Below are 27,006 nucleotides of genomic sequence, written 5' to 3' on the forward strand. Positions count from 1 at the left end.
TCTCTGCTCTAAAATTAATTTGATCAAACATTTGATTTCCTGTCAAAATTTGGGTTTTTTGGTCAAAAATGTGAGTTTTGGTCAAAATGTGATTATTTAGTCAAAATGTAATTATTGGGTCAAAAATGTGATTTTAGGTCGATAATGTGATTTTTAGTAAATTGTGATTTTTGGTCAAAATGTGATTATTTAGTCAAAAATGTAATTATTGGGTCAAAAATGTGATTTCAGGTCGAAAATGTGATTTTTAGTCAATTGTGATTTTTGGTCAACACTTTGGTCTGTTCCAAATTTTCATGAATGATTTTGTTTATTATGGTTCTCCCAATGAAAAAGGAACTCAATCGTATGGCTGCTTCTACGGGAACTAGAATTACGCGGTTCGTAATTAAGATGGCCCCCACAAAACTATACACCATGAAGCCACCATAATACTATCACAATTTACCAAGTTTGAAGTTGATCGGTGATTGTGTTAAAGCTGCAGAGTGGATTAATGACAATGTAGGCAAAATATGCTAATGAGCTCATTAAATCCATAAATATGCAACTAATGAAACACAAAACTATACAGCACATGAGGCCACCATATCCTATCCCCGTAATAAGTTTGAAGTTGATCGGCCATTACGTTGGAGCTGCAGAGTGGATTAATAAATTTGCTTCTGCCCGGACAAACAAAGATACAAAGAAAGAAAGAAACAAACAAACAAACAGGCTCTAGAAACAAACAACCATTTGGGCGATAACATAAGCCCCACATACATGTGGGGGCTAAATATATACCGTATTTCGTCAAATAAACGCCCCCGGGGGCGTTACATTTTCCAAATAGGGGGCGTTTATTCAAGGTCAATTTTAGAACGATAATCCCCGTTAAAATCATTAGGTAAACTTAAAACTCACGCTAAAATGACGAACTATGAACTAGAAACACTGACTTCTGGTTCACTTCGGGTTTCAATCCAGATTTTTGCCAAAAGTGACACTATTATCGACCATGTGTGCAACTTGGTAAGCTTACTACACAAGATAGCATGAAAATATCTGCATTTTTGAAACATCTTGGTTGAAAAAAGTGGTGGGGGCGTTTATTTGAGGGGGGGCGACTATTTGACGAAATACGGTATGTGGGGCAGTTGCTGTAAAATGGCCGTTTTTTGCACATTTTGAACTCAAAAAGATGCATTTCTTAGGAACTTTATATACAGACCGTAACCAAAAGATATTCAGCTGAGCAATTACCGGTACCTAATAAATATACCGAGTATTACCGACTGCTGGCGAATAAATCATATTTTTTAAGACATATATCTTTATCTGCAAAATACCACGGCCTGTCAGACTATTATCACCATTCATGATCACAATACTGAAAATTTATCCTGATAAACGATAACAACATTTTTGTGAACATGCCTACACCACAGGCTTGTGCCAGATTGCTGTATGCCCCGTGTGCGCATTCAATGAGTGTGACACTAGTTACCACTTGCAGTCAATCCACTTTTAGAAGGGTTTTGCAATTTAAGATCAATCCTCCTATCCATTGAGATACAGTTTCTGGACCTGTCCTAGGTACAGATGGATATATACTGTTTACAACATGATTTGTACATGCTTCACGTTAGGCGGCATAAAAAATTAAAGGTCCATAAAATTCCTCCAGTTATCAAAAACCTTGGGCCATAAATGTTTACACCAAAAAGGTCAAGAGAATTCCAGAAGCAATGGTATTTTACAAGAACAAGCTTACATAAAAGTGTACTGATTTGTGCTCAAAAACAAGAAAAGCTCTCAGTCACATTAATTAGTTAAAATAAAATTATTTCCGCCCAATGTTTGACACACACGTACAAGTACTACACTGTACATGTATGTATGGTGACATCATGCAGAATCAGGCATTCTTCATGATTGACAGACATCAGTTTCAAACATGGAATTTTACAAGAAAATTCCATTATTTTTTTTATGTCAAGCATATCTAGGCATTCAGCTGAAATCTAGAAGATAACGCTGATGAATCTTCGGCCAGGCATAAGTGACCTGGTGAACGAGGGGGTCGCCATAGATAGCTGGTCTGGGCAATTTTTACAGGACAGTCAAGTCAAGTGTAGCCAACAATCGGCAATCGGGCTTGTTACCCTGATCGGAACCGAGTCAACCGACTGTAACGAGGACGGAGGTCTTTTATCATGGGTCATCTGCCCCACCTTTTACAAGATGTTTTAATGTTGGTATACAATAGGCTCTGTGGAATAACCAATTTTCGACAAAAATGTCCCTAATTAAGTTCTAGACATGCATTTTATTGTGTAAGCCTACATGTCGCTGTTTAAGGGGGTACTACACCCCTGTGGTAAATTTGTGACTATTTTTGCATTTTTCTCAAAAATTAATAACACCCTGGTAACAAAAGTTATGTATATTATTGGGGCAAGGAATCCAATTACTACACTGAAATTTCAGTGAATCAAGACAAGCGGTTCAGTAAATATGATAGGAAATTAAGTGCATCCTAGCGGTACCTCATTTTCTATCACAAGTGTCGAACCGCTTGTCTTGGGTCACTGATATTCCAGTGTAGTAATCGGATTCCTTACCCCTATAATATACACAACTTTTGTTACTAGGGTGTTATAGTTTTGAGAAAAATGCAAAAATAGTCACAAATTTATTGAGGGGTGTAGTACCCCCTTAAGAGGACAAAAAACACACATCCTCACTCTATTCTATGGGAGGACAGAATTTGTAAGTAGGCCAAGTCTCTGGGCTCTGGAAGAGGCTAACGAATTCCACAGGGCTTGAATAATCTAAACAATGTTAGCAAACATATTTTTCAAAAACATTTCATTCGTATCCACTTCGGTCAATATGGTTTTACTTGCATGCAGAGCTACATCATAAAAATGTTTAAAATATCTAAAAATGAAAAATCCGGGTCAGTCGGGCATGTAGAACAAAGAATTTTTTGGCCAGCTATTGTGCATAAAATCTATTCAATTGACAAGCATGCAATGCCGCATTGTATGAAGGCAATGCGTCTAAGCTTTGAACGCTGCTTGCGCATTCAACCTTCCTTGATACAAGCAGCCATACAATCAGTACATCCAATTTTTGCACAAAATATTTGTTTTCATTAAATTATTAAAAATCAAATGACCCAGCAAACTTAAATTAAAACATATCTGTGCATGTGATTGGAACACTGGCATCCTGATGTAGCTGTTTAGCCAGGATCCAAAAACTGCCTGTTCACAGACCGGATGTCCTTTTCAACCTGCAGTGCCAGTGAGTGTGCTACTGTATGTCATGTGGCAAATTATGATCAACAAGTTTTGCTGTTGTTCAAAGATCCAGTTCAACTGCAATAATACATCATATTCCATTCATAAACACATTAGTGATTAGAGGCTTTTAAATCGGTGATTACAGAAATATAGACCGTTTATATTAAATATACATGTAGGATATATTTGTATAATTGATGCAGATACGGCGGTAAAATTTTATCTCATCTGGGATTTTTATGGGAGAGGTTTAGAGCCCAAGCATTTTGTAGCCCGTCAAGTTTGGGATTGCCGGTGAAAAACATGGCATTAAAATGTATACAGGTGAAGTGTTCTCTGGCTAAAGCCCCTTGCCCTGATGTACACATGGGTATACACAAAACTGACAGTTTTGTATGAATCTATTGAGAGGCCAATCAATAAACATGGTAAAATTACATGTACAGATTGGTTGCACAGAAAAAATATATATCAATGCATTCAAGATACTAACACTTGACTTAGGCTCTGGTGTGCTATACAATGAGCCAAAGTGTTGCAAAATGAATAGTGCTAGCTCAATTTTTTTTTTTGGGGGGGGGTGTATTTTGAGAGCAGACGACGCAATCAAAATGGCTGCCAGTTTATACCTAGAGGGACCTAGCTTACCTGGAGTTTTCGTCTCCTGAAGAATGACTGGCATCCTCTTGCTGCTTGTCGTCTTCAGCTGGGGAGCCTTGGGATTTGTCTTGATCATCAACCTGTGTTTGGTGATGTTTGGAAGGATTTTTTTTTAACGGTGCGACGACCGCCGAGACACACGCTCTTGGCAAAGTAGCAGTTGTTACAAGTTCTTGGGAAGCAGGTTTAGGCAAGTTATTATTCAACATATGCTGCACAACATCAACATGCTTTACAGTAGTGGGTGCTCTCAAACCATCATACTGAATGCGTGAAAACTAAGAAAGTCAAGGAAAAATGCAAGTGGCACAGATTTACAATAGGAAACATGCAGACAACAACAATAAGACTACCAAGAAAAGCTTACAAAGTTGAAAACATAAACAAAAAGTTTGATCAATGAAAATTTTACAGAAAAAACGAAATTTGCATTGTGCATGCACAAATTCTACAGAAAAGTGTTTCTAACATAACATAGAACAAAACTAAGCAGCAAGAACATCAATAAGAATAGTTTTTAGAAGCATTTACAAGCGATAAACAAAGTGCAAATTACCTCATCCATGTTTCGATGAAAATTTTCAACCCCTCGATGACAGTTACATTAGATCACGTTTTTCTCCCACCATATGGCGAAGAAACTAGTTCAAATAAGTAATATCTTTGTAAGAATTGTTCCCTGCAAATAAATTGACCACAATAGAAGACATTACACGTTATATTCAATACAAATATTGAAAACGAAATCGTGAGATTTGACAATCCAAGATGTCTGCCATGAAAAAGTGCACAAACATGGGATGACTTTTGACCCGATGTCTGAGCAGTCGAAAGCTGGAAGAAGCGCGTTTTCAAAATGTTTATTTACACTATTGAAATAAATGTAGGCTTCCGTACTTGTTTGAAATTGTCTCTAAACACAAAATGATCTGTAAATGAAGTTATCAGAATGCTAGACAACCTCCACGGGGTCGCATTTTGACATCCAAGTGCCAGCAAATCCAACCAACTTCATTTCGGCCGACGCCATTCTCGATCTGATTTCCTCTGTTTAACATATTCTCGATCTCAGCGTCTGTGTGGGTGGGCAATGGGAAAACATGCACACACGGGTGATAGCGTAATTAAACTAGGTATGAAACTATGATGTAAGTACTGCATTCTGGGATATGTAAAGCTGTGTAGCTAATAAAGTATCAAAAAATCGTCGTAGTGGCATGTAGGTTTCCGTAGTGTAGTGGTTATCACGTGCGCCTCACACGCGCAAGGTCCCCGGTTCGAGCCCGGGCGGAAACAATTTTTTTATTTCCAGCTTCTATGATTTATAGATACTATTATTAATTATTCACAACTTGTTCCCCTGTTCCACTTTATTCTGTTCCAAAAATCTTCTTTTGAACTTATTTTCTTTCTTTTTTTTTTTTTTATGAAATCTGCGGGAAATGTGACTAGGCACCACATAGTAGGCCTGTAAATACATCTGGCTATATTTTTTTAACAAAAAAATTGATGTGATAATTTAAGGGTAAAAAATAACTTCCCCCACATGTGTAAAGCCAAATAAAAAAAATCATTCGTTTCAGTCACGTCCCTCCTCACTTTCTTTGATCAGTCTTTTTTTTCTTCAATTTTCATATTAAATCTGAAGTTTTTTATACTTTAGTAACTTTTAGTAAAATGTTAATGCTGATAAAAAAAAAGTTTAGGCCTATTTAGCCAGCATGAATTAATATTTGCAAGTGTTTTTGCAACTTAGGGGACTAGGCCTAACCCCTTTTTTGAAAACTGCTATAGCAATGATGTATGTGAAAACTGCAGTATCTTGGCAATTTAATTGCAACAGCAAAAAAAACAACTCCCTCGAATTCCCTCCTCACTTTTTCAAAAAGATGAGCTAGTGAAACAATTTGAATTTTTTATTTTATGCAGGGACTGCCTTTTCAGGAGAGCAAGAGCAAATCGCTCTCTACTGCTCTCTACTTAAATCATGATATGGGAGAGATTTTTAGCTCTCCTTATAGTTGACCATTCTTGTAAATGCTCTAAAAAGGCTCTAAACAGCTCTCCTTGAATGCTCTAAATGAGCTTTTTAATGCTCTCCTGTAAATTCCAAAAGACAGTCTCTGTTTATGTGGCATAAAATTATGAAAACCTACCGGGTATCATTCAAGTTCGATTTTTCGATTTCGATTTCCACTGTTTCCCTGTGCCTGTGAAACTTGAAGAGTTTAATTAGGGACTGTGCAATGACCCCCCCCCCCTCCTTCCCCCGGGTAAATGCCAAAAATTGCTTTACATTCCCTCAAAATTTACACCAAATCTGTGCATTTTGAACACTAATATTTTTCATATAGGGCTATAGGCATAGATCCGGGGAGGGGGTGTTATTTGGATAAATCCCCCCGTATTTTGCCAGGGGAATGGTCCATACAATCCTCCCCCAATGTTGACGCCTGAATATAGATTTCTGACCAAATTAATCTCATATTTGCCCATTTTAGCCCCAAAAGTGCAAATTTTCGCGCGCTTCGCGCGCATTTATTCCACTTTGTATCAAATTTCCAGGCAAATTTCATCAGTTTAGCATCAAAATAACAAAAATTTTCGCACGCATTTGTACCATAAACTTATTCTGTCTCCAAAAGGTGCTGGATTCACTATACTTCAAGATTTTTTTTCCAACCCCATCCCCCACCCCAATGTCAAAAAGAAATCTACGTCACTGATATTTGTGTAGCAATTTTAACTTCAAAATGGCAAATATTTTGTACAATTTGGCCCAGAAAGTTATTTTTTTACACAAACCCCGTTTTCTTGGAGCCCACACTGAATGACCCCCTGCCCCTGAACAAATCCCCACAAATCCCCACAGATCTAGACGCTACACTCTTAGAATAAAACGCAGTGTAATTTAGAACCTTTTGTCCCGTACAACCCTCTATATGTTTAAGTTCTATAAGAACCTTGAAAACTGAGTTCTATAAAGAACCTGAAGAGTGTTAACCCTCAAGTTAAAAAATCATTTTCTTGGCTAAAGAATATTTTTTCCGTTCGTGATTTCTTTTTTAGCGGTTCCTTGTTGTTCTTCAAGCTTTAGGTTCTACAAAGAACCACTCATTTTTGTTGTTGGCTAAAGAACTCTGGTCCTACAAAGAACCCCATTAGCTTGAAGAACCTTTTGATAAGGAACCCTTGGCCTTAGTTCTAGCCTATATAGAAATGAAGAAACGATTCCTTAGCCAAGAAAACGATTTTATATAAAACCAAAAACGGTTCACAATGCTTTTCACTTTTCTTAACTTCGCGATAAGTCCTTGAATTAATTAATTAGAAAGTTCCTAGGCCTTTAAATAATTTAAGCCAAAGGTTCTTTATAGAACTTTTTAAGGTTCTTTATAGAACCTTATCATTGCTTAGTGTAATGTATACGGGACAAAAAGGGATGCAACAGTGTAGGTGGGCTGCGTTGCAAGAAAAGAGGCGATGGACAGGTTGAGTAATATACAGAGAAATTAGAATGAAGAGCAAAAAGGGGAAGGCATGCAAGGAGAAAATAATGTATAAAATGAAATGAAACACAGGTGGAAAAATAAAGAGGAAAGCAAACTGAAGTTGTGCATCTACAAACCATTACCAAGCAAAACCACTCCTCAAAGATTGGAAACCACTCTTTCAAGGTATATAAAATACGGGACATTACTCTTTTTTGAGTAATGCCCCTTATATATAATATATCATACCTTGAGAGAGTGGTTTCTACTCTTTTTTTTAATCTTTTCAAGTGATTTCTAGTACTCTTCTCACTCTTTTGGAGAGTGAGTTTTCACTAGAGTATGAAAGTGTTAATACGGTATATTGATAGGGAGGAAATGAGTCAATAGCTGTCAATGAAGCCAATGATCTCAGTTACATTTCCATATGCCTTGTGGTTCTTGAGTTAAGACCAAGTAATGTGTAAAAACGAAAGTTCTGCATGGGCGTTTCCTTCTCTCGAGAAAAATTATGCACATGCTTGGGCGGAAGTGGCATGCACAATCACGCATTTAGATCTCCTTTATAGAAACCATGTATTCAGGCTCTTGTGTGTCAGCTTTATTTGTCTCAATATATTAGTGTAAACACGATTAGGTCATGCACCCTTCCGACCAGCCGTAAGTCACTTGCTCTGTTGTATTCTATAGTTCAGTGATAATGTCTGCAAAGTATGTTATTATTCCCCAGCAAACATACAAAACGGTGTTTTACAGAAAACGTGTAATTGTTGGGTTATGAATATGAAACGTTTAATTTAATATTTGCATAAAATGATTTTAAAACATTTTGACAACGTTTTTAAAAACATTTTCATGACTTTTATATCCGGAATTTAAATGTTAGTCAACTATTTTGACCCCAAGATTCAGATGGTTGAAATGACCTGTTACCATGCACTCACTTTCGACGGTCAAACATGCGACGATTTGCCTTTCTATCTTCAGTATAATAGATAGCACGCAAGTAGCAGCTTGTACACTTTGCTGATGTAGTCAGTTAAAAAAATCCGATAGTGACTTTTTGTATCTGCGCTTTCTGTATCTGTATAATTTTAATTATGTGGCAATGTCTACACTTGACACTATAGTGTTCTGTCTCTGTTTCCAAGATTAGTTATGAAAAGATGTCTGCATATCCATACTAAAATTTGCCTTAAATATCTCTGTAAATGTAAAAGAGTGAAAAACTCACTCCCGAAAAGAGTGATTCACTTATAAGACCACTCAAAAAGGAGTGAAATGTGTTTTTTAACTTTAAAACCACTCAAGAAAGAGTGAAAACAACTCTTTAAGAGTGAATTTTAACTCTTTCAAGGAGTTAAATGAAGGATAACTCTAAAAACGTGTGGTCCTTCATTTAACTCCTTGAACATGTTGAACGAGTTGAAATTCACTCTTTTAGAGTGGTTTTCACTCTTTTTGGAGTGGTTTTAAAGTTAAAAAAACACATTTCACTCATTTTTGAGTGGTTTTATAAGTGAATCACTCTTTTGGGGAGTGAGTTTTTCACTCTTTTACATTTAGTGTCTCCTTACCTAGCACTATCACAAAAAGGAAACATTGTTACATTAATATTTGATTTTGAAAAATAAGACAACATTTTTAAAACTTAGAACACATAACACCTTTTGAACACTTGACACGTGTTCTTTATTTCCTTATGTCTTTCTTTGTTTCATTTAAACACTGGTGTTCTTGTAGTTTGAACACTGATCTTCTGAAATATTTTAGAACACTTATTACACATGTGTCATGCGTTCAACTGTATCTTATAAACACGTTTTAGGTGTTCACACTTATCTAAATAAGTTGAACACGTGTCATGTGTTAAAAAACCGTTCCATGTGTTCTGGCCATAGTATATTAATTTGCTATCTTCAGTAGATATCATGTTGATAATAGGGACACTGAAGTTGTAATGGTGATTTTCCAAACCACTGAATAACTTAAAATTTTGTTAGATTGTGTACTCTGATGAAACTTCTCATTTTCACGCAAAAAAGTATGTTAAATGCACGGTTACCATGGCAACGGTGTAAAAAAGCACTGTACATCCACATTCATTCTCGCTTTTATTTTATTCTATACTACTTCGTCTACATAAGGCATATTTGCGGAAATACTATACGGTATGTCCTGATTTTAATCTAGTGATGAAAGTCGACATCAGAAGCCGTTCCATATTCCGGTAGATTTGTTCCCCGGGAACGGTAAAACCCTTTCATAACTCTCTCTATTCGAGCATGTTGGCGGGAACTGTGTTCTAGTGGAGGGCGATGACCATACGCTGATGACGAAAGCACGGGGATCGCTTTTTTGGCTTCCTGTGGAAAAGAACATGAAAAAATAATGGGTTAGGTTGGCAAGTTTGGTGCTTGAATTTATTGGCGCTTATGTATAAGTTACTCAGACCATTTGCGCCGATCCAATACGTTTATTTATCATAATTATTCAATGCAGGAGACAGATCAATATTCAAATAAGAAAGCTCGGGTTTTTAGAGGCAATGCAGAAACCAGTGAGTCCCCGGGGAGAACTTGGAAAATCTATACGAGAGCGAGTATGGACTGAAAACAAAATGCACGTCAAGTTGTCTATGAACGGCCACAGGGCTCGATCCCGGGACCTCACGGTTAGGACATAATCGCTAAAAAATAGAAAGTTGCTTTTTTATAGCATTGCGGCAGCGGTATATGCATTGGAATTTCTTTTTTTGTGGAATAGATAGATCTGAAACTTTTTTCATCAAATTTCTATAAACTGACCTCTCCGTGTACATCAAGCCCGACAGTATGTTCCCGATCATCTCGGTGCAACTTGCTCTGATATCCCGTTTTTACGTGAAATAGGCGGTCATACGTGGACGATGGACTATGCTGAAAATGATTAATCAATTGGATGAACTTATTATATGAACAAATACATACCGATACTCACATCTTATTGGAATATAGGCCTATAGGCATGAAAATGAAATGCCAACAAAACAAGAATTTTAACCATATGCCAATCAAAGAAAGAAAAATCAGGGCTTAACCCACCACTAATTGTAACAGAAACCATTTCATCACCATTCATTTCAGAAAAGTATATTAAAGAACATAATAAAAGTCCCCAAAAGTCCAAGTTGTGGAACAGTGCCTAAAGTTTGCATAAATCCAAAATGGCCGCTTATGCAGGGAGTGGAAGGAATTTCAAAGTTGGTCAAATATTGTTTAAAACCATATACCAATGTCTTGCTCTCATCATAAGAACTCAGAATATAGTTTGACCAGCCTCCGACAGGTTAAAGGTCGAATTTTGGGGTCCACAGTCGTTTACAATAGAAATATGTGCCAATTTTAATCCAACTGGTCTCAAATTGTTCCTTTGGCAAAAATAAATCAAAATGAGAAAAGTTGCATTGTTTTGGATGTTTTGTTACATAGGTAACACCACAAAATAGGTCAAGGCCAACAGGGCTCAATGGAATTCGATCTTCTTTGCCATGTTACCACCTGAGATATGGCAAACTTTCCCTTTTTTAATGTTTCTACAAGCGGAGCAATATGAAACCATTTCATCAAAATCAGAGCATTTTCCAATTTCTGTCCCCCGTGGAATCCAAAATTTGACATCTGACCTTTTCCCCCATAACTCAAGAAATGTGTATCTGAGATAGGTCAAACTATACTTTTTTAAATCCTTATGACGAAAGGAATACATTGGTATGATTTTTAACAACAATTGACCGAATTTGAATTTGAGCCAGCCTCTTCCCATTTTTCAAGTAGTTTGAGATCACTCTGGAGCTGGAGGACCTCACAGTCATGCACTTGCAGATGATAATAGGATGGTACGACGCAGTCATCTGCAGATTTTTCAACAAGCAGATTTTGGACTTCAGGACTGGTCGGTCGCTTGTGAGGTACACCGAAGAGAACTTCAACAGGTTTAAAGCGTCGCTCTGGACAGTGACTGATGTTGTCTGCCAGCTAGGTCTAGGAAAGATGAACTGTATTTGATTTAGAACATGCTTCAATTTTAACAACATCATTCTGAACATCCTGCAAATGTTCGATAGAAAAAAAAAATCCTAACGATTACTTTGATTCGAAATATAAGTATTTGGCTCAGTGGCGTAGCGTGGGTCATCACATTGGGAGGGGGCACCGACCATGATTGGGGGCACCGGATCTGATTGGGGGCACAAGCCGTTTTTCGGCAATTTTACTATGGGAATTTTTAAAATTTCAGATCGATTGGGGTATACGTGCCCCCGTACCCCCTATGACGCTATACGCCAGATTATTTCGTCTACAAAAATCACTTTCATATTTAAAGGGGCATTTCGTGATCCACAGCCTCATCCCCCCACTTTTCCCAAAAAAAGTTGAGATTTTTACACCACTGGATATACCTCTGGCTACATAATGTTTATGTACCAAATATTTCTTGCAGATTAATTCGTTTAGCAAAAATATCGCCAAATTTGAATTTCGTTCTGGTGCACCAGAACGAAATTACAACACATTGTCTATGGAGCAGCGTAATACACATAATCATGCATAACTCGCAAACGCAAAATCGGAATCAACTGAAATTTTGGAAATAAGCTTTTTACGTGGATATCCACTGAAAAATGTCATAAAAAGAGGATGCTAGGATCACGAAATCCTCCTTTAATTACTTTAAATGCTGCACGATCGTGCGATATGCCCTTACCTCCTTGTTGTTATTGAAGTAGGTGATGTTTGTATCTATTTCCGTATCTGTTAATTTTTGATCTGCAGTACCAGGCCATTCTTCCGACCCGTCTCCTTTTATAGCCAGATGATTAGCCCGTACCCTCTTCTCACGCTAAATAAATAAATCCACGAATTTTTACTTGGTAAATCATTTGCTATCTTCAGTAGACAGCACAGTGATAACAATTTTTTTTCTCATTTTGTTACCAAAATTGTATAAGTTTAGAATATTCACTCTAACTGTTTATACTACACTACGCCTACTACTTTCTATACTTACCCCAACAAGTTCAATCCACAGGAGTTTTAATTCTTCCGGAGACGGAACTTTTAGTCCATAATTGGACATGCGATTACCCTCACCAGGATAAGCCATAGTTTGATATAATTATAATATTTTATCATAGATTTGGGCCTAATGTTGATTTTTTTTGATAACCTGATATTTTAAATAAATTTAGGAAGAAAACTGTCCTATGTTATCGATCATATTCATTGCATAATCACCGAGTAACACTAATGTAATTGATAATTCACAAAGCGTGGTAGTAACCACGGTATCGCTTGCTCGCGTATTTATTGCGCGCATACTCGCGCGTGCAAATTGGGTGCGTCATTTTTCACTAATCATGTGACGTGAACCCCATAATAGTATGTCTATGACGTGAACGCTCAAAATCACGGGTACATCACAAAACTTTTCATAGGAAACTGAAAAGATTTTTGTCTTCATAAAAGAACAGTTGTAAAAAAAAGATCAAATAATCCAGGGTGTGTCATGTCGAAAATGAAACAAAATATTAAGCGGCACCAGTTTTCCAGACCAATAAAGTTTCTTTTTCTTTTCAACAAATCGAGAGTTGAGAACCAGAAAGCCTTAACTCACAAATGAATCCTTTGAGAGTTAAGGCTTTCTGGCTCTCAACCTTTAACTTTTTGTTTCATTTTGTAAAATTGGGAAATAACTGCTCAAATTTACATTTGTGATATAGAATGTGAGAAACACACACAAAAATGATATCGTCTTCAGTTGTGAAAGTTCTGGCAGCCAAACGTTTAAGAGATCTAGAATGAGCGTTTATGGCGTTTCGACAGTATTTTTGGTGGGACATGAGAGCACCTCAGACGTATCGAATTGCATTCTGAATACGAAGCATGTCTTTATGATATCAAATTATTTTCATTTTTGAAATTCCCGATATAATATAAATTTTATGACAAATTATTAAAATTTGATATTTTTCAAATTTTGATATATAACAGTCCTCGAAGTAAATTTTATAAATCTAATGATATATTCTTAAAGTGTATGTAGCTGGGAGGAAAAGCCGACGATCAATTGAAAATTTTGACCTTTTATATTGAAGATATGGATTTTTTCCCAAAAGACCTATTTTTTTTGGTGTTTTGGGGAAAAAAATCCATATCTTAAATACGAAAGGTCAAAATTTTCAATTGATCATCGGCTTTTCATCCCACCTACACACTTTAAGTATAAATCATCAGATTTATAAAGTTTACTTCGAGTACTGTTAAATATCAAAAATATCAATTTTAATGATTTGCCATAAAATGTGTATTACATTGCGAATTTCAAAAAATCAAAATTATTTGATATCAGAAGGACATTCTTCGTATTCAGAATGCAATTCGATATGTCTGATGTGCTCTAATGTCCCACAAAAAATACTGTCCAAACGTTCATACCCCTTCCCTTAATATAACACAAATAAATTGGGAGACTCAGCTCTTATCTCTTCCCATAGACATGAGCCATGGGGTAATGGACCCCGGAGAGGGTCTGCAGGGCTACGTTCTTTTTCCTCTTCTTTCGTTCTCATAGAAAACACGTCTACTGTTATGTTAGTTCGTATTTTATTTACAATCATGATTGAACATCAATTGATTAAAATATTATTAAATACAATAATATAGGGTTTAACCACCATATTAACTAGTCTACCGGCACTTCCATATTAGCTCATATTTTGCTATATATAGGTGCAGAACCCGTGATTTGCGGGGAAAAGGCAACTTGCGGGGAACGCGCATAAATCTATATGCATGCTTGCAAACAAACGTTGATCCATCCACAATACTGATTATAGGCCAACTATAAGTTTAAATGGCCTTAAGGTGGTACTACACCCCTGATCAATTTTGTGACTAATTTTGCATTTTTCTCAAAAATTAAGGTAGCCTTAAAGTTAAAGTTATGTATATTTAATATAGGGGCAAGGAATCCAATTACTTCACTGAAATTTCAGTGATTCAAGACAAGTGGTTCATTATATATATGTTAAGAAATGAGGTACCCGGTACATTCTAGCGGTACCTCTTTTCTTATCATAAATAACGTACCGCTTGTCTTGAGTCACTGAAATTCCAGTGTAGTAACTGGATTCATATATGCATGCATGCATTGCCCCTATATAATATAGGCCTACATAACTTTTGTTACCAGTGTGTTATTATTTTTTGAAAAAAATGCAAAAATATAGTCACAAATCAGTACCATCTTAACTCATACAAAGATTTTTGTCATTTGTATAATATTTATGCCACCATTGCAGGATTAGAATTTCGTTTCGCAGCTAGTGTGAGAATCAATCTTGATTCTTGCATAAATGTGCGGGAATCATTTGATTCGTACACATCAACTTCTGTGTAATAACTACAAAAGTGTGCAACTTTGATTCACGCAAATCTGTTTACGAGAATCTTTGCGAGAATCGATTTTCGGATTCTCGCCGAAATTCTGACCCTGCAGGCATTGCATTGTCTTGGCGTAGTAAGCCTACTATAATAGGCCTACATATTATACATATTATTACAATTTACAAGATACAAAATTAATACACAACGGCATACATAACTCTACGCGACTTATGTTCTTGCTAAAGAACAACTGACTACACGGTGATATCAAGCAACAAAATTGTCACGCTCCTAATGCTTAAGCTGAATTTATACTCAATCGCCGAGCGATTGCGATTAAACGCTTTTGAAAAGCGATGGGCAATCGCCGAATTTTGCGATGCATCGCTCGTCGCTTTTGCATTTATAGGCCCTACTTATCACGGCGATATCGATTGCAGACGACAATTAAAATATTCTAAATGCCACAAAATACGTTTTTAAAACATCAGTTGCTGTCAATAATTATTGCTTTGAATTAATTCATCACCAAAAATTAATAATCGAGAGAGGTAAATTAATTAGCAAAATAATAGATCCAGTTGGTTGTTTATGATTGGTTGACGCATTCACGTGTCAAGCGATATCGCAGGGAAGTTGAGATTTCTTCAACTTAAAAGCGACGTCGTTTTTGCCTCCGCGATTTGAATCGATTGATCGGCTTGACGCTCTGGAAATGTAAGTAAACATTGAGCATGCGTGAAAATCGCTTTTCTGCAACAGCGATTGAGTATAAATTCAGCTTTACAGTTTGTCCACTCTGAAGAACAAAGTGACAATGCGCGCGTACACAGTGCGTAGTGCTGCGTCTATGCTGCAGGCCCGGGCTGCAGGTATGCGTGCCTTCAAAGTCGGCACAATGTGTACGTCCGCGTCGGTGCTTTGTACTTCAGATTTCACATCACCAAATAATGTCTCTTGTGGGATTCCGTCCTGATCTGCGGTGTTTTTACATTTCGGTAAAAGTTAACCAACTATAAATCAATATTAAAAACCAAAAAATTGTGCAGATTTTGGAAAAAAATTGTGCCAGGTAATAAATGTAGGCTTGAATCTAAGCATCTACCAAGATTGGAAAAGATTCTGGGCTTTTATTCAGATTTTTCATGTATTTCTTAAACCGGCTGCTTCTAGGTAAAATCACAAGTGCTTCTATTTTGAAAATTGGGTGAAAAAAGTGTATTGCATTCGTGGTCCGGTAGCTCGAAAATTCAATCAGGACCGCGACACTCCGGAGGACAGCAGAGGACAGAAAAATGTGACTCTCCTGCTAGTCTCCTACACAACCAGTTAATTATGTTTTTGTTCATACCGCATACAGTCTCTGGCCCGCGCCTGAGACTAGCAGGAGAGTCACATTTTCTGTCCTCACATCGGTATAGGCCGTCTGCACGTTAATTGTACGGAGTGTCGCTTCTCTACCTTTATTTTCTCTGATTCAATGGTCACCAATATATTTAATTTAGTTTGTTTACTTGCTTGTATGTTTGTCAGTCAGAGCCATTTGAATAGAGGCCATTTTGTACACAAAGTATAGGGAAATTTATTACTATTGTGCACCCTTCAGAGTAGACTGACTGTAGCTGTAGTTATAAGGTGTTCGGAAAGATTTGTACCGGCACTAGTTTGGGTTCCTTTGCTTTACGTTCAGGGATAATATCCAAATTGAAATTCATAAATGCACCCCGTCGATAGTAAGTAAATTCGATGATTTAAGGTGGTACTACACCCCTGCCAAAATTTATGCCTATTTTTGCATTTTTCTTTAAAATTATAGCGCATTGGAGACAAGTAAGATATGTATATTATAGGGGTAAAGACTACAACTACTGCACTGTAAATTTTATTTCAGCACAGACAACAGTTGCGGGGTTACAGTCAAAAATGAGGGAAAACCAATATTTGATCAATCAATCAATAACTACTTGCTTTGAGTTGCTGAATTTTTAGTACAGTAGTTGTAGTCCTTGGCCCTATAATATACATATCTTACTTGCCACCAATGTGCTATAATTTTTGAGAAAAATGCAAAAATAGGCATAAAATTGGCCAGGGGTGTAGTACCCCTTCAAAAAGTATAATATTGGTAAATCACCTATACGTTGTGTACTGCGTTTTAATTTGGATATTTATCCTGGCAGCCAAACTAGCTCCGGTGCCAATCTTTCAAAAAACTCCTACCTGAGACAATTGACTGGGCATGCAAAATTACTAAAATTGTATTAAAACCAATTACAAAATATTCCTTTGATGGTCATCTTGGCACTATTTGCCATATTTCCATCGTTGTAGGCCTACAGGGTGTATAAAAATGATTGGTACCCATCAATATCCAATTAGTATAATGCATAATGGCCAAGACTGTCACATCAAATTGCAGTATAACATCCATCTCATTTGTATATTTACGTAACAAAACGTCATAAAACTATGAATTAGAGTCACGCGGTAGCCGTGACCAGCAAGTTTTTTATAAAAGGACTGTTAAAGAAGACTAATAAGATGCTCCCGCGAGACTATATTTACACCTAACATTAAAACACTTGACTTCTATTGTTCTATAATATTTTTCGCTGGGTACAAAGTGTATCTAAAACCATGTTTAATGTTATTTAGAGTCCCAAATGTAATATCTTGACAACTCATTAATTCAAAAAGGGACACCAATCCTACAGTCAACCATTGTTTAATAATAAACAAACACTTTTGCTTCGTTTCACCCGGTATTTCATAGCGAAAATTAGTGGAAAATAATGCTGATCCAGAATTTTTGGACAAGGCTACAGCATGCAGCACTAGCGGGCAATCACCTACACACTACTTTTTCAGATTTACTTCCAATTATACCCTAGCATTTTCTGAGATACCCTACATAAAAATTCTGAGCCCCATTCGCCAAAAAAAAAAAAAATCAAGTTTTTCACAATTCTTTTTGTTCTTTCCGGACGATGCACCCATTCATATAATAAATAATGTACTTCGACACAGCAATTTATATCAGAGTCCCGTAGGTCAATGGTTTCGGCGTTCGACTCCGGATCCGGGGATCCGAGTTCAAAACCCGAAGACCAACTGTTTTTTTCAATATTGTATCAAACAATAATTTTATTGTCATTAATCAAGGATAACACAATTTTAATCATCCAGTGCTATTGTGATATTATTTTTTTTTATCAAAGCAAGATGTTTGATTCTCAGGTTTATTATTTATTATATTAAGGGTCTATTTAAAAAAAAACACCCTATAGTGCAGCCGCTAGCAGAACAAATGATAAAAGAAATCTCTTTATTACTTTCTTTATTTCTTTAAATCTGAGCTATTTAATCAACCCTCGATAGAGAGCAGGGCTTGAAGAATGAGGGAAATTAAAATCACAAACCACGAAAGACCGCCAACAACCGCCGCTCAATAGGGATGTCAAACTAGATTGCCCCGCAGGGCTACAAAGAACCACAAACCGCGAAATATGGTTAAGCTATAAAACAAGCTTAAGCTATAAATCCCCCCTTAGAGACTGCAGGGCTTGAAGAATGAGGGAAATTAAAACTACAAATCGCGAAAGACCGCCAACAACCGCCGCTCAATAGGGATGTCAAACTATATTGCCCCGCAGGGCTACAAAGAACCACAAACCGCGAAATATGGATATCCAACCAGTTTAAAAGACAAATTAGCCACCGATAGAGGCCAGGGCCTGAACAAGTAGAGAAATTAAAACCACAAACAGCGAAAAACGCCAAAAACCACCGCTCACTAGGGATATCCAACTGGATTGGCCCGCAGGGCTACAAAGAACCACAAATCGCGAAATTTGGATATCCAACAAATTAAAACCACAAACTGCGAAAGACAACCAACAACCGCCGCTCAATAGAGACATCAAGCTATATTGCCCCACACACTGTGAAGTATAGTTATCCAACAAGCTTAAACTATAAATAATCCCCGATAGAGGGTAGGGCATAAAGAATGAGGGAAATCAAAACCACAAACCGCGAAAGACCGCCAACAACCGCCGCTTAATAGGGAAATCCAACTAGATCTATAAATCTAAATAACTATCAACTGCGAAATTTGGATATCCAACTAGATTGCCCTGCAGGGCTACAAAGAACCACACACCGCGAAGTATAGTTATCCAACAAGCTTAAACTATAAATTAACCCCCGATTGAGGGTAGGGCATGAAGAATGAGGGAAATTAAAACTACAAACCGCGAAAGACCGCCAACAACCGCCGCTTAATAGGGAAATCCAACTAGATTGCCCCGCAGGGCTACAAAGAACCATCAACCGCGAAATTTGGATATCCAACTAGATTGCCCCGCAGGGCTACAAAGAACCACACACCGCGAAGTATAGATATCCAACGAGCTTAAACTATAAATTAACCCCCGATAGAGGGTAGGGCATGAAGAATGAGGGAAATTAAAACTACAAACCGCGAAAGACCGCCAACAACCGCCGCTTAATAGGGAAATCCAACTAGAAAGAACTCCAACTAGAAAGGGCTACAAAGAACCATCAACTGCGAAATTTGGATATCCAACTAGATTGCCCCGCAGGTCTACAAAAACCACAGTCATTAAAACATAATTATCTTGCTAAGTCGTGGCACTTAGACGCTTCCGTAGTATAAGCCTTGCTACATAGTTTCAATTTGAAGTAAACCGGACTGACTCTGTGTCTCGCTGGCATCGTCAACATTGGGTATGTGTTCTTCATATTTACATTTTCTTAGTTGCCTTGAATAATTAAAGTATATTAAAATGTATATGTATCCCTATTAACATTACAGTCACGCGGTAGCAGTGACCAGCAAGTTTTCAAAATAAACGGCTGATAAAGTTTTATTAAATTATCTACTGTCATAAATCAAGGATAACATAATTTCAAACATCTATTTTTCGTTTTATTCGTTTTATGGAGTACTTCGTAACCCGATGACTTTCCAAGCTTAGAGCTGCTTGGCTACATTCATAAAAAGAAGAAAATCCACCAAAAAACGTTGACAACGTAAAAAAGCAGCAAGTTTAAAAAGCCCCACCTCGGCTCACTTTTTGAAACTTGGTCCCATTTTGAATATCAACAGCAAATCGGTGTTTTTAACGTTTAAACAATAGCATCATTGCCATTAACATGCCTACTTGTTATTCGTTTAATTCAATCATTGGTCATGAACTTAATAATTATTATAAAACAAAACATTATATTGCATATTGGCCAAGAACGTTCCAGAATGCTAACAACTTAATATCGCATCGGCACATTAAAGATACATAACACTTCTGGAAATGTTTTAAGTTGATAATTATGACAAAGATTAAATCAGTATCTTTTACAAATGGGACCAAGTTTCAAAAAGTGAGCCGAGGTGGGGGCTTTTTAAACTTGCTGCTTTCTTTACGTTGTCAACGTTTTTTTTGGTGGATTTCATTCATTACAAGAGGATCTAATGTTGAATTTGGACGAAGCAGGCGTTTCATTAAACAACAAAACTGATGGGTACCAATCGTTTTGATACACCCTGTACATGCTGTATGATTGCATTGCACGGCTATTTCACATGTTCCAGTTGAAAATAAAAATGATGATACACACCCCTATCCACACAGGGAGTGTGAATTTCAAATGGGTTACCAGAATGGGTGACTCCAACTGAAATATGCACCCCCTGTGGGAGATTAAGGTAATGCCTTCCACAGGGTGAGTATTCAATAGGAGGAGTGTCATCATGCAACTTCAATAATATACCAAATCTGATTTGGGGGGATTTCTTGAAAGTCTTACACTCGGCATATTCTACCTTATTACTGAATTTCCTCAACAATGTTTGGTATAAGAAAATCACAACTTTTCTATCATTGTCTATTTGGTGTTAATATTTACTACCATTTGCGATGCAACACCGCAACGGTTGGGTATACCGTGTCACAGGTAATATATTTGATGCACAATAACATCCAGAATCCTGTGCATAGGACATTATGAATACATTTTTCATTACACTTTAACAAAAGTTTATCTGCGTCTTAAAATATGTGTCTTAAATTGCACTTCCTTCATCTTCGTCATTTTTGACACTTTCTACAACCTTTTTCCCAAGAAGATCAAACATTGAGTGTATAGAACTCGGCAAAGCTGCCTCGGTCAGTGACAGAGGTATGTCACCACCGAGCTCGGTGTGAGCTAGGTAACATATCTGGGTTTTCTCCGGTGTTCTGCAAAACAAAATTGTAAAAATGTGACGATGAAGAACGGTGGGCAAATAACAATCGAGGCTTACACAAAACTATGCAATGAGGTATGGATATCAGGAACTATTTGGCCATCCTCATGGACACAGTGTGTATGAACATGAACACTATTAAATATCAGTCACCCTATAGCAAGATACTTCTCCGAATCACTCTTAATAGACTTCGACCTCAAGCAGAGAGAATCCTTGCAGAAGAACAGACAGGATTCAAAAAAGGGCGCAGCACAGTGGAACAAATCTTCAATCTGAGAATTCTGAGTTAGAAATTCCGCACAGATCAAAAGCCACTTTTCCACAACTTCATTGATTTCAAAAGAGCGTTCGACCGTGTGGCAATAAGCAATGTGTGAAATCATGAGCAAGTTCAACATCAGTTATGGGATTGTGAATGCAATTGAAACATTGTCACTGCACACAATGCTGTACTGCTAGGAGATGAAATCAGTGAGTGATTTCGTACCTGTGATTGGAGTTCGACAAGGTTGTCTGCTGTCACTAACCATGTTTAACGTCTTCATTGAGTATATCATGATGGAAGCTCTTGATGGATTCGAGGGAATAGTTAGCAGGACAATCTGAACAATTAAGTGACCTCCCAAAAAGGCTGGATGACCGTAAGTGCAAGGCGACTTAGCATGGAAATCAGTGAGCAAGATCTTGAAGGGTCTGATGGACATGATGGAAATGTAGAAGTTCACGTTGGTAGGGAAACAATTACACAGTTTAAATACATTGGTGCAACTATCACAGATGAATATGATGCCAAATCAGTGCAGAGGAAGACCAAAGAAGACGTGGATTGATAACATCAAAGACTGGACTAGATTGAACTTTGACCAGCTCATACGAACAGCTGAGGACAGAGAACTTTGGAAATTGTGATTTTTTTAAAAGCCATATCACTACCTCGCCCCAAACAGCCTCCTAGCTATGGGACATAGATATATAGATAGCTTCAAAAAATCACTTAAAAGCTTAAAATCCCTCTAACTCATCGCACTCCCTTACTTTTCTTACTGTTTGAACTGTCCTTTACAAAGAAAATACTACTAGAATGTTAGTCTGTATCAAATATGGGTAGAATTTAATGGATGAATGAGGTCCCTTAAGGGATCCAAAATGAGCATTTATTGCGTTTCGACAGTATTTTTTGTGGGACATGAGAGCACCTCAGACCTATCGAATTGCATTCTGAATACGAAGCATGTCTATCTGATATCAAATAATTTTCATTTTTTTTAAATCACAATATAATACAAATTTTATGACAAATTATAAAAATTTGATATTTTTCAAATTTGTGATATATAGGCCTAACAGTCCTCGAAGTAAATTATATAAATCTAATGATATATTCTTAAAGTGTATGTAGCAGGGAGGAAAAGCCGACGGTCAATTGAAAATTTTGACCTTTCATATTGAAGATATGGATTTTTTTCCCAAAAAGACCTAATTTTTTTTTGGTGTTTTGGGACAAAAAATCCATATCTTCAATACGAAATGTCAAAATTTTCAATTGATCGTCGGCTTTTCATCCCACCTACATACACTTTAAGTATAAATCCTCAGATTTATAAAGTTTACTTCAAGTACTATTAAATATCAAAAATATCAATTTTTAATGATTTGCCATAAAATGTTTATTAAATTGCAAATTTCAAAAAATTTGATATCAGAATGACATTCTTCATATTCAGAATGCAATTCGATATGTCTGATGTGCTCTAATGTCCCAAAATAAATACTGTCCAAACGTTCATACCCCAGCCCTTAAACTTAAGGAAAAATTTAAGGAATGCCTCAAAGTTATCGTATCGACGTTACGTATTCGTGGGCATGGTGGGTAAATAGTACGCTTTTGGGATAAACAGAAAAGGTAGGCCTAAATCTCTTACCCTGGCACTGCAGTAAATGTGATTCCACAAGGATGATTTCTTCCCCTGACAAATTCTGGTTTAATGGGATAATCCTTATGCTCTACATGGTGACTAGATAGGACGACCATATTCTTGTCTGGGTATCGCCTCTGCATAACGGTATCAATAAACTCTCTTGATGATATCAAGCCCATGGCTGCGCTGGGTGTGACTGTTCGTACTACCATTACTTCCTGTAAGTTATGAAATAGACAATAAGGGTCAATTTTCAAAGATTTACAGTTATTAATACTTTCTACCGTCGTCGCTGTCACGATCGCATATTTTGCCGACGTTTCTTATGACTGAGTGCAAAAGGTGACCATGGTGACTGAGTGAAGGCATAGGCTGCTGAGATAGGCCTATAATCCAGCACCTTTGTGGGCGTTTTTCGCAACTATACTGTTCGGGGCTTTATTAACTAATTACGTATGCAGAGGATAAAAGGCGACGGCAAAACGCCAGCAAAAAAAACGCATTAAGGTAAAAAATATATTCGGACGTCTTGCGGCCGTTTTGCCGTTGGGATAAAAAAAAAAAAGCGCAGTGATTTACAGTGCACTACGCACAGGCACAACGCCTAGACGTTGATCCACAAGCCTCAGCACACATCAGGAAAGATAGATACAGCAGTTACTTTTTCGCAAGCGTGTTCCGTTGCGGCTGGAATTTCTTCTGCGGGTTCTGCTGCAGAAGACGTCCCGAAAAGCAAATACACCAAACAATGGAAGATCGTATACAAAAATCGCTGTCAAGAACTGAAAACGCGACGTCTTCGGCATTTGACCAGAAATTCGCATCTGCATAATATTGTATCGAAATAACGAAAATCGCAGCGGAGAACATGCAGAAAAGACCGGCAGCGTCGGTCGCCAAGAAAATTAGACACACGCAAAAACATCGCACTATAAAACGACACTTACATCGTCAATAATGTCGAATCCTTCAACAGAAGAAAGACTGTTATCCCAATCTCCTCGGCAGCCTTTGGGTTTAGGATTCCAATAATGAAGCACTTTCTCCATTGGTCCGTCAATTTCTAATTCGGCTTTGAACCTGAAAAGAAATGTAAAAATTTTCTTATAAGAACACAAATACATTACAAATGATCAAAGAAATTATTTAAAAAAAGTGTTCATTTTTTACATCTTTTATTGGGCGTTTTTTTTACACACAAGTAACAAGTGAAATTGATATGAATGTATGCACATAGAATAAGAGCACCAATGGTGCTGCAGTCGCGCCTGAACTAAATTGTATGACCCGTAATTGACACCCCCATTAACACCTCCCACAATTGTGACCAAAATAAACGATCTCTTCTTCCTTCTAATAGAGGAAATAAGATTTTTAGCACTTGCGAATATGGACCTCATTTGAAACCAAGATGCAGTTGACCTTTTAAGGTTAAAAGTCTCCCACCCAGTGACAGTACGAGTATGGAGCATAGTTAGCTGCATATGAAAACATTTGTTTAAAAGTCGGGCCATTTCAAGTGGATCCAGACTCCAGTGCCTTTAGAAAAGGCAGGCATTTCAAAAACACCAAAACGGATGGCGAATAATAGTTTTTATATTGAGCAGGGATGCTTTCAATTTTTTTATGTATTACTATACCGGGTAGCTCTTAATATATAAATGTTTATATTACAGACTTGACATTTAATATGGAATATTTTTTCGCAAAAAGTGTGCATAAACCACACGGACTAATTATTAATTGGGATGTGTCGGAAGATGGTGTAAAATAATTGTTTGATAGAAAATCCATTTTAGGCGAATTCGCTACATTATGAGCGCCATAATGTAAACTAATGGAAAGTGCATTTTCTGTCAAACAATCATTTTACACCATCTCCCGACACACTCCAATTGATATTTAGCCCGTGCGGTTTATGCAGACCCCGGCCAGACCAATGTGGAATTTCGCGAACAAATATTCCATATTGAATGTCAAGTCAGTGGCTCCGGAACCGGGGGGGGGGGGCCTGGGGACCCGGCCCCCTCAATAATTTTGGTGAGGGGGCCCAAGTACCCTAGAGCCCCCCCGCCAATAATCTGAGGTAAAATTCATAATTTTAGGGTTAAATTCATAAATTTTAGGGTAAAATTCATAATTTTAGGGTAAAATTCATAATTTTAGGGTCAGATTCATAATTTTAAGGTAAAATTCATAGGGTATAATTCAAAATGTAAGGTACAATTCATGTAAAAATGTATGCATTTCAAAAGCTTCCGCGCTTCACCGCACCCACCCCCTTCAGCGTTACGCGCCTCGGAGGAGGCCAAACATTTTGCCCCCCCCCCCCAATATTCAAAATCTTCCGGAGCCTCTGCAAGTCTGTATATATTGTTGACGGGTATGTATACTCACATGTTTCCTGCACAGAGGTTGGACTTCTTTGACGATATGAAAATCTTGCGCTGCAAAATGAAACAGGATATTTAATAAACATGTTAACAGAAATCAATACAGTTGTTGCACTAAACTCATAGTTACCATATTTGTATCTTAACTGGTAACTATGGTAACCGACAAATCGTATGCCATAGTAAGAACCGTATCTTGCCAATAATGTCAGTTATTCTTTCGCTCACTTATTGACATTATTTTGTTATATAATTATTATAATTATTATATAATAAAAGTAAGATATGTCATTATCAATAGCACGTATAAAAAAGAATCCTAATAAAAACTCCAATGCAAATTAAATAATTTGCAACCAGTCATATATAAAACAATGGTGTGACAAAAAGGAAAATGCTTACGCATAGGACCTATACCGTATTTTATACATGAAGTTTCGACAATTTATCAAAACTGAGCTGAGTTAACCGTCAACACATAAAAAGTGCTATAATCCCTACCCTAACAAACAAAGTAAACAACAAAGTTTAGTGCTCCTGGAGCACTGTGTGTTGACGATAACTCAATTAATCACAATTGTCTACATTTGGCATATGATAAGTAGTAGATTATTTCCTGCATAATAAGTGTTCATGATAACTTACCACATTTTGGCATTTACTCCAGCCTTCCTTGTCATTAATAATTTCAAGTAGGGTGGTAAGCGCATCCTCTGCAACTTTGTGGTAGTCAGGTGCTACAGCCATGTTCACTCGATCGGTACCTGTTCACTCAATAGCAATTTTGATGGTAATATATAATTTTTGAAAACCACAGTCGCCCGCACAGTCGACTGTAGAATGGAGGTATTATACCACTTGCAGATTCCCTGCACGAAAAACTCAGCTAGCGTTATTACAAAATATTATGGAATACAGCACTGAACTCAGTCACTATGCCCAAATACTATGACTGCGTCTCAATTGAACTTGGCCTTTTTACTGATCTATAGTAATGAACCGGAAGGGGTCAAAGTTTGCTTAGTTTTGTATGCATAAGTATTCGTGGAAGTTTATTTTTGTTTAAAACTAACCAGTCGGTGGTAGACTGGTTAGTAAGACAAAATCTTGGATTTTTAGACAACAAGTTTGATGAACCAGTTTCAGGTCAAATTACGATTATCTTGCTAAATATAGCATGGTAAATATGAAATTGTTAAAAATAAAGAAGTTACTTTATTGATTGGACCATGAACCTGGACTGTGGATGTGGTATAACTACCTGCTGCATCATGTTCAGGTTTTATTTTACGCCATGGAAATACAAACCCAAGGGTGTAGTAAAACAGAGGGTTAACAAACTATGCTATTTGCTAGCACAAGGGTCAGTCCATGTCAAAACAGACTGAGTGTACACCCACCCTCTTGGATTATGCTCTCCTTTGGCTCAGGGGTACCTTTCATGGACCCCTAGGTGAGGTCACAAGAAAAAAATCAAATTCAATTTCGTTTCCGAATGGCGGGCCATCTAAGTTTGGCGACCTTGACCAAAATTGGGAATTTAAGGTGTCCA

At 37.2% G+C, this 27,006-nt stretch overlaps 3 protein-coding genes and 1 non-coding gene across 4 annotated transcripts in view; 1 reads left to right on the top strand and 3 right to left on the bottom strand.

Annotated features, from left to right (window-relative positions):
- Positions 1–4,989, bottom strand: part of LOC140158562 (chromodomain-helicase-DNA-binding protein 1-like) — a 52,668-nt gene extending 47,679 nt beyond the window's left edge. The window contains 2 exon segments of the mRNA XM_072181698.1: positions 3,942–4,033; positions 4,510–4,989. Coding sequence (XP_072037799.1) covers positions 3,942–4,033; positions 4,510–4,518 — 101 coding nt within the window. The 5' untranslated portion in view covers positions 4,519–4,989.
- A 187-nt stretch (positions 4,990–5,176) lies between these two features.
- Positions 5,177–5,249, top strand: Trnav-cac (transfer RNA valine (anticodon CAC)). Its single transcript has one exon. It is a non-coding gene; the product is annotated as a tRNA-Val (tRNA).
- A 4,384-nt stretch (positions 5,250–9,633) lies between these two features.
- LOC140158445 (uncharacterized) lies at positions 9,634–12,589 on the bottom strand. Its single transcript, XM_072181537.1, has 4 exons — positions 12,494–12,589; positions 12,191–12,325; positions 10,252–10,362; positions 9,634–9,810 (listed from the first exon to the last, which is right to left on the bottom strand). Exons 1-4 carry the CDS (start codon positions 12,587–12,589, stop codon positions 9,634–9,636), a joined length of 519 nt encoding a protein of 172 aa, XP_072037638.1.
- A 7,754-nt stretch (positions 12,590–20,343) lies between these two features.
- On the bottom strand, positions 20,344–26,281 carry LOC140158574 (stAR-related lipid transfer protein 5-like). The gene is made up of 5 exons (XM_072181711.1): positions 26,100–26,281; positions 25,459–25,508; positions 24,009–24,141; positions 23,065–23,279; positions 20,344–21,131 (listed from the first exon to the last, which is right to left on the bottom strand). Exons 1-5 carry the CDS (start codon positions 26,199–26,201, stop codon positions 20,957–20,959), a joined length of 675 nt encoding a protein of 224 aa, XP_072037812.1. The 5' UTR covers positions 26,202–26,281; the 3' UTR covers positions 20,344–20,956.
- Positions 26,282–27,006: the final 725 nt, after the last annotated feature.

Source organism: Amphiura filiformis, chromosome 8 (genome assembly GCF_039555335.1).
Source record: "Amphiura filiformis chromosome 8, Afil_fr2py, whole genome shotgun sequence".
Taxonomy (NCBI): domain Eukaryota; kingdom Metazoa; phylum Echinodermata; class Ophiuroidea; order Amphilepidida; family Amphiuridae; genus Amphiura; species Amphiura filiformis.